Below are 18,299 nucleotides of genomic sequence, written 5' to 3' on the forward strand. Positions count from 1 at the left end.
TTCCGCTTCGTGGGGAGCAGCTCGTCCTAGAAGTGAGTTTTTAGACTGGGTTTTTCAGAAGGACGGGGCATGCAAACTCATGCCAAGAAGGTCCAGGCAGGTGATGTAAATAAATGAACGGGGCAGGATGCAAGACAGACAACAGCGTGATCACAATGAGAAATGACACCTGCCACGTAGCCACTGTGTTGGGGAGGCAGGAGGGAGTGGTGAGGACCACGGAATACTGGGCAGTATGGGCTCTAGTCGAGGGGGCCACTGTGGCTCAGCCCCAGGCCAACTGCTGCCCTCCAGGAAAGTGGGCCCAGCACTGCCAGGTCTGATTTTCAACGTCAGCAAGACATCAAACGTCTTATACAAAATCTGATGCTCAAATATTGGCAGTTAATTTAAAAAATTTTTAACTCCATGACTTGGGAAAAAAATACTCTCCTGCTTAAAAAAAAAAAAAAAAAAGTTTGCAAACCATCCCATACAAACCCTCTGATTCAGGGTACAAAAACCTAGGCTCAGAGAGGTCAGGTGGCTCGCCACGGTGAGAGCCAGCCAGGGGCACGGCTGGGACCCAGATTTGTCCCAGTCTGCTACAGGACCTCCACTCGCTCTTGTAAGGGAACAGTGACCCCAGGCACAGCTGTGGCAGGTGCAAGCGGGGCGGGGAGTGGAGGAAGTGTGAAGGTAACATAGGCCATCGGTACCTGCGGTTGCCTTGCTTGCCGGAGATCCCGAGTTTGGAGTGCGGAACGTCTGGGTTTGGGTGGCTGGAGGGGTGCGGTGTAAGAGGGTGGCGCATCGGACCACGGAGGCCGGAGCTTTTTTCCCCGACTGGTTCGTCTGGGTCTTCGCTGCCACGAAGCGTGGAGACGGGGAGACCTCCGGATGTGAACACTCAGAGCCTGTGTCTGGATCGTCCGGTGGCTCCCACCCGGGGGCGGTACCTGAGAGGGTCACGCTCTCAGTCCCCGTGGGCCCTCGGAGCCGGCCAAGAGAGTGGTCTCTTGGGCCACAGAACCCTATGCTCAAGGGTCAAAACCTCTTCGTGGTTCACAGAACGCAGAGGCTCTCTCGCTCCCACTCAGAGCCTAAGAAAGTCCAGCATTCTAGAACCTTCCCCAGCTTCTCCTCAAGCGAAGCCTGATTGTCAGCTAAGGCTCAGAGTTTCCCAGAGGCCACTGATCAGCTCCCTGGGAGGGTCACCTATCACCCTTGACCAGCCCAGGCTCCCAGTGTCTGAGAACACAGCCTATGACCTGTGCTTGGGCACCTGAATCAGTCAACCCAGGCCCAAGAGCATTTTCTAGAACGTTGGCTCCGAAGCCTCTTGTCCTTCCAAGGCATGTTGGCTGCTGGCTCATAATTAATGACAGCAGCCAGGCAAGGACGTGCTGGAGTTCATTGGTGGCAGTGGGGGGAAGCAAGGGGCTCAATGTTGCCCTGGGGTTTTAGGGGAGGGGGCTCTGTGGCTCCCGGGGAGCTGATGGGTCACCTTTCTCCCTCCCGAGTCCTCTGCAGAAGCCGGAGTCACTGGGGGCTGACACCCAGGTGGTCTCCACCTCTGGCGGTTCCGGGTGGCCAGCAGTCCGCCTCCTTTACACCCAAGCCCCTCAACTCCCCTGGTGGCCCAGCCCTGAACCTGGCCGCACTCCCACGTTCAACACAGAACAGGAGGGGCCAGCAGTCTTCTGGCTCAACTGCAACTCCCCCCAAAGGCGAGAAGGGGACTAGGCCATGTGGGAAGGGGCCCCTTCAGTGCTGCCCGGGGGCTCATGGATCTCAGGAACTGGTACCATCTCGAGGGCACCCACGTCACCCAGGGTCCAGGACGCTGCCGCTGCTCCCCTGCCTCTGGGGGAGGAAGAGGGGCCTCCTTATATCCCTGGTCCCAGGACGGCGTCCATCCTGGGCATCAGACACCCACCCATGGCTTGCAGAGCCAAGAAATAAAAAGGCACCTCCTGATCCTCCACCTCTGGCCATTCGGGGCACCAATGAGGAAGCCCAGGCCCAGAGAAGCAGGAAGCGGGGCTCTTCAGCGCTCGCTTCACCAGCCTGAGACACGGAGATGTGCTCAGAGGACTCGGCTGCCCCCGTCCCCAGGGAGGGTCACCCCCCCATTCACAGTGGAGGCCAGATGCCAGGAGCTTGGGGACACTCGGGTCACAGCCGCCATGAGCCAGCCCGCGCCCCACCCCCAGCCCCAGGAGGAGCCCCCAGCGCAGCAGTCCGCAGAGGATACAGGTGTCCCTCACTGTCTCCACTCCTGTTCTCTGGACTCTGGCTTTCTTCCTCAGAAACTGGAGAGGTCTGGTGGGGAAGAACACTTCTGTATGTTCCCTCCCTGCCCCCTCTCCTGTTTGGAGCCAAGAACTTTGGAGGTCCCTGGAGTCCAATCAAAAGGGCAGCTTGTCTCCCAATATCCAAGTGTTTTCAGCCACGGTACCACCTACACATCCAACTCCGTGGCACTTGTCCGGGCTTCTATCTCAGGGTTCCCCCACTACCTCCCTGAAGCACAGTTTGGGGACCAAGTGTGGAGCAAGGTGAAGCCACCTCTGGGTGCCAGGTCTTTCACCTTTGGTCTCTGTGGTCTTGCCTCCTTACCTCCCCTCTCTTGACCTTAGTTACTACCCCCCACACCCCTTTTGTCCTGTCCACCCATCAAAGTAGGACACCCACCTCTGCGACCAGCCTCAAGGGGATTCTGTGGGAACCCAGAACACACAAGAGCACAGCAAGTACCCTGAATGGTACACAGCTCTTCACATGTAAGCGGCTATGACTGGTTCTTTCTACAGATAAGGAAACCGAGGCCTAGAACGATCAGTAAGGTTAGAGCCACATGGAAAATCCATGTCCGGATGAGACAAGAGCTCGAGCTTGCCAGCTACTGAAGGGAGCCGCTACACAAGGCCATGTGGCATCAACCCCCACATCCCGGGAACCTGGGCATAAGGGACAGAGAATCTCTGAGCAATACCCTGAGCATGTGGTTTGCTTTCTTAAGCCCCAGACTCTACCCTGAAGGATGGTTTCTAGGACACTGTCCGGATCAGCTCTTTCCAGGGTCTACTGTTCCTGATGTCAAAATCCAGGCATTTGTGTGAAAGTCCCTCCTTCGCTGTGGCAGGGAGTTCGAACACGCACGAAGCACACGGTACAAGAAATACTCAGGCACCTGCTCAATTCCTGCCTTTCCCATTCTGTAACGCCCTCTCTCTTCCAAGCCATGTGGGCTCTATACATGTTATTTCTTCTGCTGGAATGATCTAACCTCCTTTTTGCCTGGGTAACTAGTACTGGTCCAACATTCCTCCACTGAAGCATCACTTCCTCTGTTAACTCCCCGACATCTCACCTGGTCATTTATCTTTCCCTCCCCTCTCCTCTTCCCTTCCAAGAACTGATCACTACCCATGATGACACATGGTGTGATCTTTAGACTGGAGTCTCTTTCCCCATTAGCCTGAACACTCTACGAGGGCAGCCTCTGCCAGTTAGGCCAACCACACACTCAGGACCTGGCACATTCCCCGACACAAAGCAAGTGCTCCAGAGATGTTGTGGAATCAGAGCATCAGTGCATGAATGGCCAGAAGAACAAAACTCAGGACCACTTAAACAGAGCACATCAAAGATGGGATGCCCGAGAGGGGACATTTGAAGCCATCTCATGTGTCACCCTTCCATGAGCCCCGGAGGTATACCTAAGGCAGACATGTAGTCAGAACTCAGAGAGGTATAGGAGCCTCTCCGGGGTCACAGAGCAGGTAGGGACTGGGCAGGATGAACTTTCCAGACTCCTAACTCCTTTCACTCAATGGCTTCTCCACCTGTTGACCTTCTCATGTGGAATGTTATCAGGCTAGAATTCCTATCCGAGCTCTCACTGGGAAAAGAAGAAAGAGTTTCAGACAGACCGGCTGACTGCCCTAATAAAGAACACAGAGGAGATGTTTCCATCCAAGAGATATTTAAAAATAAGAGAGCACTGGGGTCTCTCCCTTCTGTAAAGCTGAAAATTCAACAGGAGCAAAACAATTCAGAGAACATAAGGATTTGAGGAAAGCAACCACGCAGCTGAGAGCATAGAGACACCAGGGGGTCTCCCTGAAGCCCTTACCATGCAGAGAAGGATGAAGACTCCTTTGGGCAATGGGAATAGCGTGCCCAAAGGCTGGAGGTGAGAACGCACAGGAGCTGTGGCACCAGGGGAGTCTAATTTGGGAATGCCTCCTCGTGGATTTTCATCTTAGGAAGAGAACTGGGGAACTTATACTTCTGGCCATCATTGAATATCTGGTGAGGGAATCAGCCCTTTTCCAGATTCAACTGTAAAGCTGGACAAAACACACAGAACAACAGTTTTCAGACTTTGAACAGTAGGCCGCTGTGATTCACAAAGAAGACCCAATGTGAGATCACTCTGGTCTCTGCCTGGAGACCATCTGGATCATGGCCCAGGGGTGAGACCCAAAGAAGGCACAGCAGTCTGGCTGAATGGAGGAGACAATGGTCAGAGTTCAGGGCTGCTGTGGTGGCTGGAAATAGCAGGGCAGAATCACAAAGAGGAAGGAATTTTAGGGGGGGAAAACAACTCCAAAAATAGTCAGAGGGACCCCTCAAAGTCTTTGCCTGGCTGTCAACCTGATTTGTTCAGAAGGAGCCTCTGAAAAGTCTGGCAGGTAACTGCTACCAGGGACTGTGAGCTAAGCAAGGATTCAGAAGTCTTACAAGATTAGGAGATGTCTGAGTTCCCATCTGCCAGAGAAGACAGACCTTATTAAACACCTCAAGTGTTTAGTTTAGACCCAGAAAGGCAAGGCCTTAGAAGGATTACTCTAACCCTAGAATAAGAACGGCTTTAGACCTGCCCTAACAGTTTAAAGACAAGCCTCTGAAGTATGAAGCTGATTTGTAAGTAAATTAACTGCCTGCTCTAACAAAATTCAACACTTTTCAAAGGAAGATAACAAAATCCAGATGCTCAACAAAACATCAAAATGTGCAGCACAGAATAAAAAAACTACCTGTGAGGTGAAGCAGGAAAATATGACTAATAATCAAAAGGAAAATACCAATGAACAGAAACATACAGAAATGACAGAGATGATAGGATCTGCTGAGAAGGACCTTAAAACAGCTTTCATAAATATGCTCAAAGATTTAAAGGATAATATGAACATAATGAAAAAAAGAAATGCTATAAAAAGGAACCAAATGGAAATTAAAGAGATGAAAAATAGGATAGCTGAAATGAAAAATTCACTTGATGGATTTTTTTAATAAAACAGATTGCATACTAGAAAAGAAAAAGATCTGCCAACTTAAAGACAAGATACTAGAAACTATCCAAATTGAAGCTTCAAAGGAAAACAGAGCTGATAAACTGAATAAAGCTTCATTACCAGTTTAACACGTAAATAAAGGGACACCTGGGTGGCTCAGTGATTGAATGTCTGCCTTTGGCTTAGGGAGTGATCCTGGGGTCCTGGGATCGAGTCCCGCATCGGGCTCCCCACAGGGAGCCTGTTTCTGGCTCTGCCTGTGTCTCTGTCTCTCTATATGTCTCTCATGAATAAATAAAATCTTAAAAAAAAAAAACACTGAACCAAGAAACGCAATGAACCTCAAACAGGATAAGCACAAAGAAAACTATACACCATAATCAAATTGCTAAAAAACAGTAACACAGATATATTTAAAATCACTCAGACAAAAAAGACACATTAAATATAGAGTAACAATCCGAATGATCTCTGACTTCTCGTCAGAAACAACATAAACCAGAGGATAAAAGAATGACATTTTTAAAGTGTGGAGGAAAAATTTCTCAACCTAGCATTTCATATACAGAGAAAATATCCATCAAAAGAACAAGTGGAATAAAAGCATCTTCAGTGAAGAGAATCTTTCACCCACAGGCCTACAGTATAAGAAATGTTAAAGGAAGTTCTTCAAGGAGTAAGAGAAAATGGTAATAGATGGAATTCAGATTCAGATAAGGCAAAGGAAAGTACTGGAAGCAGTAAATATGTCAGAAAATATAAAAGGCATTTACTCTTTTCTTAATTAACAAACAATTGTTTGAAGCAAACAGAATAGTTGTTGGGTTTATAACTTATGTACACAGAGATACATGATAAGAATAACACAAAGGACAGGAGAGTAGGGAGTGCACTGTTACAAGGTTCGTACATTATATGTGATGTTATTAACTAAATCTACAGTAGATTATAATACATTAAACATGTATATTATAAACCAGAGAGTAACTGCTAAAGAAAAAGAAGTATGGCTAGAAACCAAACAAAGGAAATTTTCTTAAGTTCTTGATTAATATCAAAGAAGGCAAGAAAAAGAAAAAATGAACAAGATGAGACATATAGAAAAAAGAGAAGATAAAATACAAAATTTCAACCATATGAACAAATAATATTAAATATAATTGAATTAAACACTTCATTTCAAAGGCAGGGATTACCATATGAGAGAAGAGTGAGAACCAACTGTATGCACACACTTCAAATAGAAAGACACAGAAAGATTAAAGACCAGAAGGAATCTATTGTGCAAAAACTAATCCTAAAAAAAAGCTATAGTAGCTTTATTAGTATCAGATAAAATAGATTTCAGGATAACAGCTATTAGCTGTTAGATAAAGAAATTAAGAAATAAAGAGAAAAATATAGGTACTGAACAATTTTAAAAGGGTCACCAAGACATAATGATCCTAAGTGTGTGCATCTAAAAGCAAAGTCTCAAAGTACATGAATCAAAAACTCACAGCACTAAGGGGAGAAACGGCATATCCATAATTACAGTTGCAGATTTTAATGCATGTCTCTCAGTACTTGATAGAACAAGAGCATTTTTTTTTATCTGAAAAGGTAGAGATTTGAACATTATTAATCAATCTAACCTAATTGACACTACACTCAGGGAATACTCCTCCCAACTCGCTCTAAGAGGCCAGTTTTACCGTGATACCCAACTTAGATTATAAAAAAAGAAAAGCTCACTATTGGTTGGAATGTAAAATGGCATAACTACTTTGAAAAAGTTTGGTTGTTTCTTAAAAGTTAAACACACACATATCTTCTGATCTAGTTATTCCACTCCTAGGTGTTTACTCAAGATTAATGGAACCAACTGCCTATACAAGGACTGGTACACAAATGTTCAGAGCAGCTTTATTTGCATTTGCTCCAAATCAGAAACAACCCAAAAGTCCATCCATAAGTGAATAAAGGAAATTGTGGTATAGGTATCTATGCAATGGAATATTCCTATTCATCAATTAAAGGAAATAAACTACTGCTATATGTAACCATGGATGAGTCTTAAAACAATCATAGTGAGTTAAAGAAGCCAGACCCCCCCACAAGCACAAAAAAGGGGTACATACTGTAAGATGCTATATATGCAATATTCTAGAAAATGCAAACTCATCTATACAGAAAGCAGATCACTGTTTGCCTGGAGATGGGGAAGTGGTGAGTAAGGGATTATAAAAACACAAAAAAAGTTTAGAATGATGGATATGTTTGTTATTTTAATTCCAGCGATGCTTTCAAGAGTGTATACATAGGTCAAAGTTTATCAAACTGTACACTTTAAATACAGGCATTTTATTGTATGACAATATGCCTTGATACCATTTTTAAAAAGTCAGCAGAAATATTTATTTTCTTTTTTTTAATATTTATTTTCTTGATTATGACCATCATCCACAAACCACTGATGTTCATGGGGCATAGCTTATTCTAGGACTCTCGTTCCCTAGCCCTGAGAAGTCAGTTTTGGGAGTGATATTAAAAACTAAGTAAAATCTTGGGGAATTTTAGATAGAAGTGATCAGAAAATATGTTCTTGAAAGCAAATCACTATACAAATTACCCTAGGTCTTAAAGTAATTTAGATGCCTTTCCAAGAAAAAGAAGTTTCAAAGAAGAAAGTCACTTCTCAGGCAAAGAGGAAATAACCCAACATTGTTTCTCCAGTTCATTTAATAGTTGGGACTTTCTGGTATCTTTAATGTGTTTTAACAAAGGATAGGCATGGGAATTTATTTAAGAGCAATGACAACAAGTCAATCCATATAATATACCATATTATCAGAACAAAAGATAAAAGTCATAGAATCATCTCAATAGGTGGAGGAAAAAACATAAAACGGTGGCTTGTGACAGAAAATTTCAGTAAACTAGAAATAAAAGGTTAACCTCGTCAATTGATAAAGGTAAGGTCATTCATAAAAACCTACATCAGCTAATACTTAATGATGAAAGTGATTACTCTTAATGATGAAAACTGAACCCTATGTTTAGGAAAAAGGCAGAAACACTCACTCATTTCTATTCAACATTGTACTAGATAGAGAGTCCTAACCACTATAGTTAAATGAAAAAAATGCTTTAAAAAATACACACTGGAAAGAAAGAAGTAGAGCTATCTATATCAGTAGAGGACATCAGTACGTACAAGGAAAATCCTAAGAAAATGACCCAAAAAAGCTATTAGAACTAGTAAGTGGACTTGGCCAAATTTCAGGATACAAATCAATATACAAAATTGTGTTTTTATGTAATAGCAACAAATAATTGAAAACTAAAAATCACAATACCAAGAAACATAAAGTACTTAGAGATAATTTTATGAAATATGTGCAAGACCTTTACTCTGAAAAATAGAAACTACTGCTGAGAGAAAAAGACCTAAATACTTGGAGAGATATACCATATTCATAGATTGGAAAACCCAGTATTTTATGATATCTATTCCCTATAAATTGGTCTATAGATTCACGGTAATCATAAACAGAATCGCAGCTGGATTTTTTGCAGAATGTGGAAATCAGAAATTCCCCTAATATTTATATGGAAGAGCAAAGTTCCTAAAATTGACAAATATTCCCCCAAAAAAGGGCAAAGCTGAAAAATTGAGAGCACCTGAATTTAAGATTTACTATAAAACTCCAGGAAATAAGACCGTGTTGGCATAAACATAGACAAATAGATTGACAAAACAGAAACTCACGTATACTTACATATTCAACTGATTTCCAGCAAAGGATGCAATGCAATGCAATGGGGAAAGGACAACCCTTTTAATAAATGATGGAATCAGATGTCCATATGGGATACCATGAATTTCAACTCCTACCTCTCACCATTCACAGAAGTTAACTTGAAAAGATCACAGACCTAAATTCAAAGGTGATCCAATAGTTGAGCGTCTGCCTGCCTTTGACTCAGGGTGTGGTCCCGGGGTCCGGGATTTGAGTCTTGCATTGGGCTCTTTGCGGGAAGCCTGCTTCTCCCTCTGCCCTTGCCTCTGTGTGTCTCTCATGAATAGATGGATAAAATCTTAAAAAAAAAAAAAAAAAAAGCTAACCTTACAAAGCTTCTAAAAGATAATTAAGGAGAACAGCTTCACAATCTTGAGGTGGCTAAGACATTCTGGGTAGGATCCAGAAAGCGCTAACCATAGAAAAAATGGATAGATCAGACTTTATCAAAATAAAAAAAAACACTTATCAAAAGATACTGTATGAAAATCAAAGGGCATGCTGAAGACAGGGAGAAAATATTCGCATCATATGTGTCTGACAGACGACCTGGATCTAGAACATATAAAGAACTCTTACCACCTAATAATACAAACACCACAAACACAGAAAGGCCAGAATGCTTCAGACAATCTCTAGAGTAAAATAAACAAATGGCCAATATGGAGATGAAAAAGTGCTCCAAAAAAAAAAAAAAAGTGCTCCACATCATCAATCATTAAGAAAATAACAAATTTGGCTTAATTAACAGAATGACCACAGCACATTCACTGCAATAGCTAGAATTAAACAGCCCATCGCCTCCAAACATTGGCAAACATGTGGAGCAAGGAAAACTCCCCTCAACGCCTGGTCAGAGTGTAAGATGCTATAGAGCCATTTTGGAAGATGGTTTGTAAGCTTTTAAAAAGGTTAAACACGCTCTCCCCTGTGATCTAGCAATTTTATTCCCCAGTACCCAAGAGAAATAAACACATATGCCCTCAAAAAGCCTCCTACAAACACTTTCATAGCCGTTTCATTCATAATAGCCTGAAATGGGAAACAACTGAAGGAAACAAGTAAATGGCTAAACAAACAGTGATATTTTCACAAAATGGAATATTGCTCAGCAGCCAAAAAGAACGAACTGGTATCTTTATAGTTTTATAGTTTATTTTTTTTTTAATTTATTTATGATAGTCACAGTGAGAGAGAGAGAGAGAGAGAGAGAGGCAGAGACACAGGCAGAGGGAGAAGCAGGCTCCATGCACCGGGAGCCCGACGTGGGATTTGATCCCAGGTCTCCAGGATCGCGCCCTGGGCCAAAGGCAGGCGCCAAACCGCTGCGCCACCCAGGGATCCCCGAACTGGTATCTTTAACAAAGTGTGTGAGTCTTAATGACATTTCGCTGAGTGAAAGCAGCCAGACACACAAGAGTATTCTTGTATGACTCCACTTGTAAGGACTTCTCCTGCAGTCAGTGCAGATCCTTCCAGATACTCTCACCAGAGCCAGGGTCCTCAAGCCCAAGCCCTGGGTACCACCTGAAGCTGACAAGTCCAGCCCCTAATTCCACATGGGACCCATCAGCATACAAATCTCCAGACCCAAAGGCCAGTGCAGGGGCTAGTTCAACCTTGGCAAGCCAATCTTCTGTTGGATCTAGCCTAAATCTCTCATACCCTCCTAGCCCACATACTTGGAATAGAGCCCCTCTGACACGCAGGAGGGAAGCTGAGACATCAGTGATATTAGGAGAATGGAAAGAAGGTGGGGGTGTCCCACAGGAAGGGCCCTTAGAACTCGTTTCCTTACAGGCCAAGGGAGAAGAGAGACTGAGGGCAGCAACAGGATGGGGCCTGTCCAAGGTCATGCAACCCCAGAATCCAGCTGATCAAAACCCAAGGCTTCTGAGTCTTGGCTTAGTGCCTTTCCAGCTTTCCACCCCTTCGACCACCGAGGGCAGAGAGGGAACCGTCTTGTCTAGGTGACCAGGGCTTAGCCCGGGCTCGGCCATGCACTGGTTCAGACTGAAGTTGCGTCACGTGGCACTGGCTCTTAGGAACCACATGACTCAGAGGTGCTTAGAGGTGGGGACAGGACCACTGGAGGACTTGGAGGAGTGATGCCCCCACCCGGAGTCGACGGTAAGGTGGCCCGGGTCAGACCTGGACGCCCGGAGACTGCCCGGGCCAAGCTCACCTTGGCGTTCACCCTCCCCTGGCCAAGCCTCAGCCTGTGGCTTGCCCACCCCTCCCCCTACTCCCCCAGCCCCCAACCAGAGAAGGTACTCACTGATGGGGGCGTGTAAGGCCACGTGCTCCTGGTAGGGTGTGTAGTACTTGTACTGCTTGCCGCAGAACTCACAGGTGTAATTGCCAGTTTCTGTCCAAGGAGAGGAAAGTGTGGGAATGGGCGCCTGGCTCCCATGAAGCAGCAGCAGCATGCTCCCTCCCTCCAACTCCCCCCACTCCCCCCACCATCCTGGGACCAACTACAGTCAAGAGCCCACTGAAGTCTGACTGCCTGGGTTCAAATCCCAGCTACTCCACGTCCAGCCGTGTGACCTTGGGCAAATCTCTTAACCTCTCTGTGCCTCAGTCTTCCTATCCGTAAACGGGGTTAGTAATAGGACCACCTTCTAGGATTGCTGCGAGGATTAAATTCATATGTCAAGTGCTTAGAACAGTACCTGGCACACGCTGTTTCTCCAACACACCACCCCCAGGTCCCGGTGCTCAGGAAATGTGTGGTGATCTGAGTTGACCCCCCAGTGCCAACCTCTCGCTCAGCTCCTTTGCAAGCCCTGCCCTCTGCAATGGCCACACTTGGGTCCCTTCGTCTACAGGACCTTCCCCGCCCCCAAGCACCCCCACCCCCAGCAGGAGGGGTCACATCTTCCTCTCAGGTCCCACCAGACTTTATCTTTACCTCTCTTTTGGCACTGCCTAACTTCTTTCTTCTTAAAAATTTCTGATGTAATATTGTTCACTGGAGGAAAATTATAAAATACTGATAAATATAAATACAAAATTTAAAGAGTAAGAGAAATTTCAATCATCTGTCATTCCCAAACAAAGAGGAACGGCTACCCCTTAGGGTGGAGGGCGCAACCTTGCCAGCCACCCCAGGCCCCACCCCTCACTCCCATCTCATCCGGAGCAGGCTTCTCTCCCTGACATCATCTGTCTGGCTCCGGTGGGCCTTGAATTAACCGGCCCTGATCCATATCCTCTCTGTAACCTGGTGTATTCAATCGACAATACTTTGTGGACATCTTGCTCAATCAATAAACATTGATCCCTACTGCATTTATTGGCTGCACGGTTCCCACTGGACTTTGAAATCTGCTGAGCCAGTCTCCTACACCAGGGGATGCTTTAGATCGTCTCAAAATTTTCCCCTTACCAAAAAAAAAAAAAAAAAAATGCTGTGATCTATATCCCTGTAGATATGTTTGGCCCTTTGCTCATTATTTTTCATATGCTGCAAAATCAAGATTATTGTGCATAATCTTGGCTCATTATTTCCTCAGAATAAACTAAGGGTATGCATTTTTAAGGCTTTTGTTAACCAGAGCACCAATTACTTATATCAACAGGTTGGACCAGGGGCATTTGGGTTGCTCAGATGGTTAAGCTTCTGCCTTCAGTTCAGGTCATGATCCAGGGGTCCTAGGATTGGGTCTCATGGCGGTTCCCACCTCAATGGAGAGTCTGCTTTCTCCCTGTGCCTCTCTTTTCCCTGGCTTGTGCTCTGTCTCCTTCTCTCGAAGGAGCAAGTAAAATCTTTTTAAAAAACAAACAAAAGTTGGACCAATTCTCATACCAATCAGAAAGATGCGTATTGGGGGAACTATCCTGCACTGCCACTTTCATTTTGTATTTGTTTGAGTTTTAAGGAAACTGACCATTTTTCATGTTTAATTCACTGCAGTTTTTTTTGTGACTTTCCCATTTGTGTTCACAGCCAATGTTCCCACGGGCATATTTTTTTTAATTGCCAAGAACTCTGTAGACTAAGGACATCAACAATTTTGTTCTATGTATTACAAGTATTTTTTTTCACAACTGTGTGGTTTTTAAATTCTGTGTATGTTTTTTCTCTCAATATTGACTTAGAGGACATTTTCATAAGTAACTTTTATAACTGATTCGTGAACACTGGAAAAATATATACTATTTGCCATTGATAGGCTTCAAAGTTCTTAGACCAGCTATACTAATTATGTTTTTCAAACCCTATATTCCTATTTGTCCATGTGCTCTATTAAAGACTGAATGTTGTGATCAATCCTTCTTTTTTTGGGACGCCTAGGTGGCTCAGTGGTTGAGCGTTTGCCTTCGGCCTAGGGTGTGATCCTAGGGTCCAGGGATCAAGTCCCATATTGGGCTCCCCGGCAGGGAGCCTGCGTCTCCCTCTGCCTGTCTCTGCCTCTCTCTCTCTTTCATGAATAAATAAAATCTTTAAAAAAAAAACTTTTTAAAATAAAAATAAAATAAAAAGGTAGTTGGTAAATGCCAGCACAAAATGCCGAGGAAAAGCAGTCATGGTTCCTGCCGTCAAGGAGCTTACAGTCTGGAAAAGGAGACAGAAAAACCAAATAATCACACACAAACTTAAACCTGCAGCCACGATATGTGCTCTTAAAAGAGACATTTATGGTGCTATGAAATCCTAACAAGGAATTCAATTTAGTTAAGGAAGCAAGAGCAAGTTCCCTGAGAAAGATAAGAGTAAAAGATGAAGAATTAACTAGGTGTGTCTCTAATAAATCATTATTTCAAATTAACCAGAGAGCCTTTGTCTTCTAATAAAAGAAATCATGCCATTTGCTTTTATTGCTATAATTGACTTTATTTTACTTGTTTTATGTTTTGGTTCTTTCTATTTTCATGTTCTACCCTTTCTGGTTTCTTTCCTTCCTTTTCAGTTGTCTGAGGCATGAAATCTTCTGTCTTTCCAAACACTCTCTGATATTTCATTATTTTCCAATATTCTCCTTTGTTTTACACAGCATGTAAGGTACATCTGTCTGTCACAGATAAGGAGAAAATTGTATTTTCAAGTCTATTACCATTGAGAAAGGTGGCTTAACTGTGCTTCTTAAACTTGAGCAGATTTGAGAATCATCTAGAAAGGCGTTTACATCACAGATTGCTGGGTTCCACACAGGGATTCTGATTCCCTGGGTCTGGAGTGGAGTCTATGAATTCATCTTTCTTTTTTTTTTTCCTTTTTAAAGATTTTATTTATTTATTCATGAGAAACAGAGAGAGAAGCAGGCTCCCTCAGGGGAGCCCGATGCAGGACTTGATCCCAGGACCCCCGGATCGTGACCTGAGCCGAAGGCAGATGCTCAACCACTGAGCCACCCAGGAGCCCCAAGGATTTACATTTCTGATAAGTTGCTGCTGGTCTGGGGCGACACCGTGGGAAGGCCTGGTTTAACCTACCCTACCGTACCCTTCACCTATTCCTTCCTTCTCGTATTCTTACAATTCATTTTTAACACTGTAGAATGAACTTTGTCTCTTGCATTCAATTTCATAATGAGATTCACAACATTTTAAACTTGTTTCTAGTTTATCTGGTTTTAACATTGTAAGTCCTCCTGTGCTATGAATTCATTCCTCACAACTGGAGTGTATTCTATGAATTTTTTTGAAGATAGGTTCATAGGAAAAACTGTGTTTTCAAGCCCTCATTTTTCCCTTTACTTATAAATTACAATTTGTCTAAATATAAAATTCTTAGATTACAACCTTTTCCCTCCAAAATGTATTTCATTATCTTCTTGCATTTAGTAGTATACAGAGCCTGAGGCAAGTCCCCCTTGGATCCATCAGTTAGTAACTGGCTTTTCTTATGCCTAGATGCCTGCATATATTTATATTTTCCTTTATATTTAAGTTTTAAAAAGTCGCTAAGATCTACTGAATTATGGGTCTCTTTATATTGAGGTAGATGATAGCCCAATCCCGTCATCCCTTGACATATGACAAGCCCTTAAGTCTGCATACATGGGTCTGTGTTTAGCAAATGTTTCTTCTCTTGTGTCTGGAGTATCTGGAAATGGCTCCCCAGCCTCCATATTCAGCTTGTTTTCCCCTTGTTATCTTGATCTGTTCAGGTCTCTCCTGCCTGTAATTAGTTCCATTTCTGCAGATCAACTCTGCTCTTTACGATGCACAATGTAGGCTGTAACTATATTTTCTATTTCTCTGCAGTCCTTCACTCCTTTCTCTGCCTCTTTGTTTCATCCTGCTGCTCTGTCACCATAGAATTCAGGCTCCTCTTTCACAGGAGTCATGCTACGGACTGAACTGAGGCCCCACCCCCCAATTCAACTGTGGATGGGTGTCTGGAGATGGGACCTGTGGGAGGTAATTGGGTTGTGTTGGGGTCATGAGGGTGGGCCCCTCCTATCTGGATCAGTGCCCTTCTAACAAGAGACACCGCGAAGCCTGTTTGCACTGGTCTCCCACCATGTGAGAGCACAGCAGGGGGCCATTTGCAAGCCACAAGGAGGGTTCTCACCAGAACCTGACCAGGCTGGCACTTTGATCTCAGACTTCCAGCCTCCAGAACTGTGAGAAAATAAAGTTGTTTGTGCCATCCAGTCTGGTATTTTGTTGTGACAGTCCAAGCAGCCTAAGATAAGTCATACTTTCTTATGTTCAATTATGGTTGTCAAACAGAATTTTCTTCCAGATTATGTAGTAGGTCATTTTCAGGCGTATGCTTTTCCCTCTGAGTTTCCTAAATTCTGTCTTCTTATGTGGAATTTTTACAGTTTCATGCTTTTTTTTTTTTTAATTTAAAAAATTTCTCAAGTTACTCTTCCTTAGCCACATGTAAGAATCAAACTACAGATGAATCCACACTTATCGTTTTCAGTAGATAAGCGTGACCTGTCCTTGGGCCTCCCATTATCAGCGTAGACCACTACCACGGTAGTGATTCTCGGATCTACAGCTGGAGAGCAGGCTGACATGCAGGACCCCTGTGGCCAACTCTCTCCTTCTAGAAGGATTCCTTTGCTATCATGGCTCCAGCTTCCTTCTCCCTAAGTACCCAATTCTTCAATTTGCTCAGATGACGTGGATATGGAAGGTACACTTCCCAGCATGCACTGCTCCTGGGTTTTTTCCTCTTCCGAGACCCACAAAGCTCAACGTGTGGCAAAGTCCCTTCTTGGGGCTCTGTGCCTCCCATGGCTCCTCTTAACTCTATACTTTGTCATTTTTAGGGTTCTGTGACCTTGGCCTGGCTGAAACCCAAGACGTAGCATTCTTATCTCATAAGGCAGCTCCTGAGTGGTAACAGGAGATGCTCACACTATTTTAGCAATCTCAGTTCCATAATGTCAAGCTGGGAACATGCAGGGAGCCAAACCCAGTTCCGTTTTCTCAATATAATTCCCAACTGCTTATGGTGTGGGTCAATTCCTCCCAGGTCCTAGCACTGGTTATCTGTATGACTTAGTTACTGATGCACAAAACAAGTTTCATCTAGTTCTGTACTTTCCTGGGCAATAGGTACCACTTATTTAATGCCTTCCATGCATGTGTTAAGGACTACACTGACTCCTTTGCAAACATGACTTCATCCAATCTCCATGACAATCCTGAGAGGGGAGTTTTCTTGTCATCACCCGATTCTTGAGTTAAGAAAACTGTGGATTAGGGAGGTCATAAAGCATGTAGGGCGTTACATAGGTAGTAAGTGTAGAGCTGGGGTTCAGAGATGAGATGCTCTAAAGCTCCCACTCTTGGCCATCTCTTGGCTCACTCATTTGTTAGACCCTGAATACAAGCCAGGGGCTGGGCTAGTCCCTTCCAGCACACATCCTCCAATGAACTTACAGAGCAGAGAGATGTTCTTGTCCCCAACTTACGGATGAATCAAAGGACACTCAGAAGGAGGTAAGTAAACAGTGAACTGATGATGTCAGCATTCAAACCTGCGCCTGATTCTAATTCTAGTTTCATAATTATGATGTTATAGATGGAAGGGCAGTACTATCCTGGGGCAGGTGGTACTAAGACGGCAGGTCGCAGATTCTGCTGTCCCCGTCCCATGTCTGTCTGCGACTGTCCATCATAGAACATGTCTGGTTCACATGTGGGTTTCCCCACAGTTTAACTCTTAGCAGTCTTAGTATTGAGAACTTCATTTTTTTTTATAGAGAGGAAACAGGTCATACGCAGAGTAAACACATGATGAGCACTGTGCTAGCCACTTCCCAGATCCTGTTCCAGTTCCAGAGTGCTTCAGATTTCAAAGAAACCAACAAATCACCCTCTCCCACGAAAGAGGAAAGAGGGAGAAAAAGGAAGGGGGCAGTGGGGTAGAATGACGACCCAGTCAATGCCTTCCAAACATCAGGGCCAAGCTCCACCCCAAGGAGCATCTCCAGCTGGCTCTTTGAACCTCTCCATTTTTGTGCCCTGAGATTTCCTCATGCCTTCATTCAGTGTCTGTGTGATATTTTTGCAAGCTGCCTTAAATCCTTATTGTAATGAGAGTCAACAAAGGTCTTTTCTTGTGTGGTAAGCTTGGAGGGGGAATATGAGTCCCCAAGAGCTGGACTAGACACCTCTCAGGGCTGACTCCACCCCATCCCTTCTTCTAGAATCAGCCAAAATGGTCCTCCTAAAATGTCAATCTGAGCAAGTCCCTTCCCCACTTGGTAAATTCTCTAGCTCATTTCTCTCAGAGTGAAGTCAAGATGCCTTCCTCTGGCATTCAAGGCTCTCTAAGACCTGAACTCAGACCCTGATTTGCCTTTCAACTCCCTAGAACAAGCACTGTCTCTCCCACCTCCACCCTAGGAAGCAAGAGCTCATGCCCCACCCTGGGCCCCAGCGCAGAAGCCTCCCTGACTCCCAAGGTTGGTCAGGTGCCTCCCCAGCCCCCACGGCTCCCTGTGTTTCAGGTTATGCTGTGCTGACTTACTGTCCCCTCCCTGTGTGAAGTACCCAAGGGCAGGATCACAACCACCCCATCCACTGCTGTGTCCTCACCACATTCAACACAAGTGTGCTGAAAACAGGTAGGGAGCAAGCAGGTGTGGCTCCTGCCCGCAGGAGTTTAATGGACAAGGACAGAGTGTCAGCACGCGGCTCCCCCGGACGGCTTCATGTGCCGATGAACCCCTTCAATTGCAGATGACAACAAGCATTTATTTTCCGAGCACCTATTATGTACCAGGCACTGTGCTAACAGGTGATTTACATTCATGAT

The 18,299-nt window shown here is 44.5% G+C and overlaps 1 protein-coding gene across 15 annotated transcripts in view; it reads right to left on the reverse strand.

Moving 5' to 3' along the window:
* The window catches only part of ZNF618 (zinc finger protein 618), a 181,651-nt gene that overhangs the window by 23,606 nt on the left and 139,746 nt on the right, over positions 1 to 18,299 (reverse strand). For 7 of the 15 annotated variants that reach the window (XM_055302645.1, XM_055302648.1, XM_055302652.1 and 4 more), the window contains 3 exons: positions 11,982 to 12,041; positions 11,346 to 11,435; positions 699 to 938 (listed from right to left, as the gene is read on the reverse strand). In XM_055302645.1, the coding sequence (XP_055158620.1) occupies positions 699 to 938; positions 11,346 to 11,435; positions 11,982 to 12,041 (390 nt within the window). The remainder of the gene's footprint in view (positions 1 to 698; positions 939 to 11,345; positions 11,436 to 11,981; positions 12,042 to 18,299) is intronic. The other 8 variants (XM_055302647.1, XM_055302649.1, XM_055302651.1 and 5 more) reach the window with 3 other exon arrangements.

The sequence above is a fragment of the Nyctereutes procyonoides genome, unplaced genomic scaffold (genome assembly GCF_905146905.1).
Source record: "Nyctereutes procyonoides isolate TBG_1078 unplaced genomic scaffold, NYPRO_anot_genome, whole genome shotgun sequence".
Taxonomy (NCBI): Eukaryota; Metazoa; Chordata; class Mammalia; order Carnivora; family Canidae; genus Nyctereutes; species Nyctereutes procyonoides.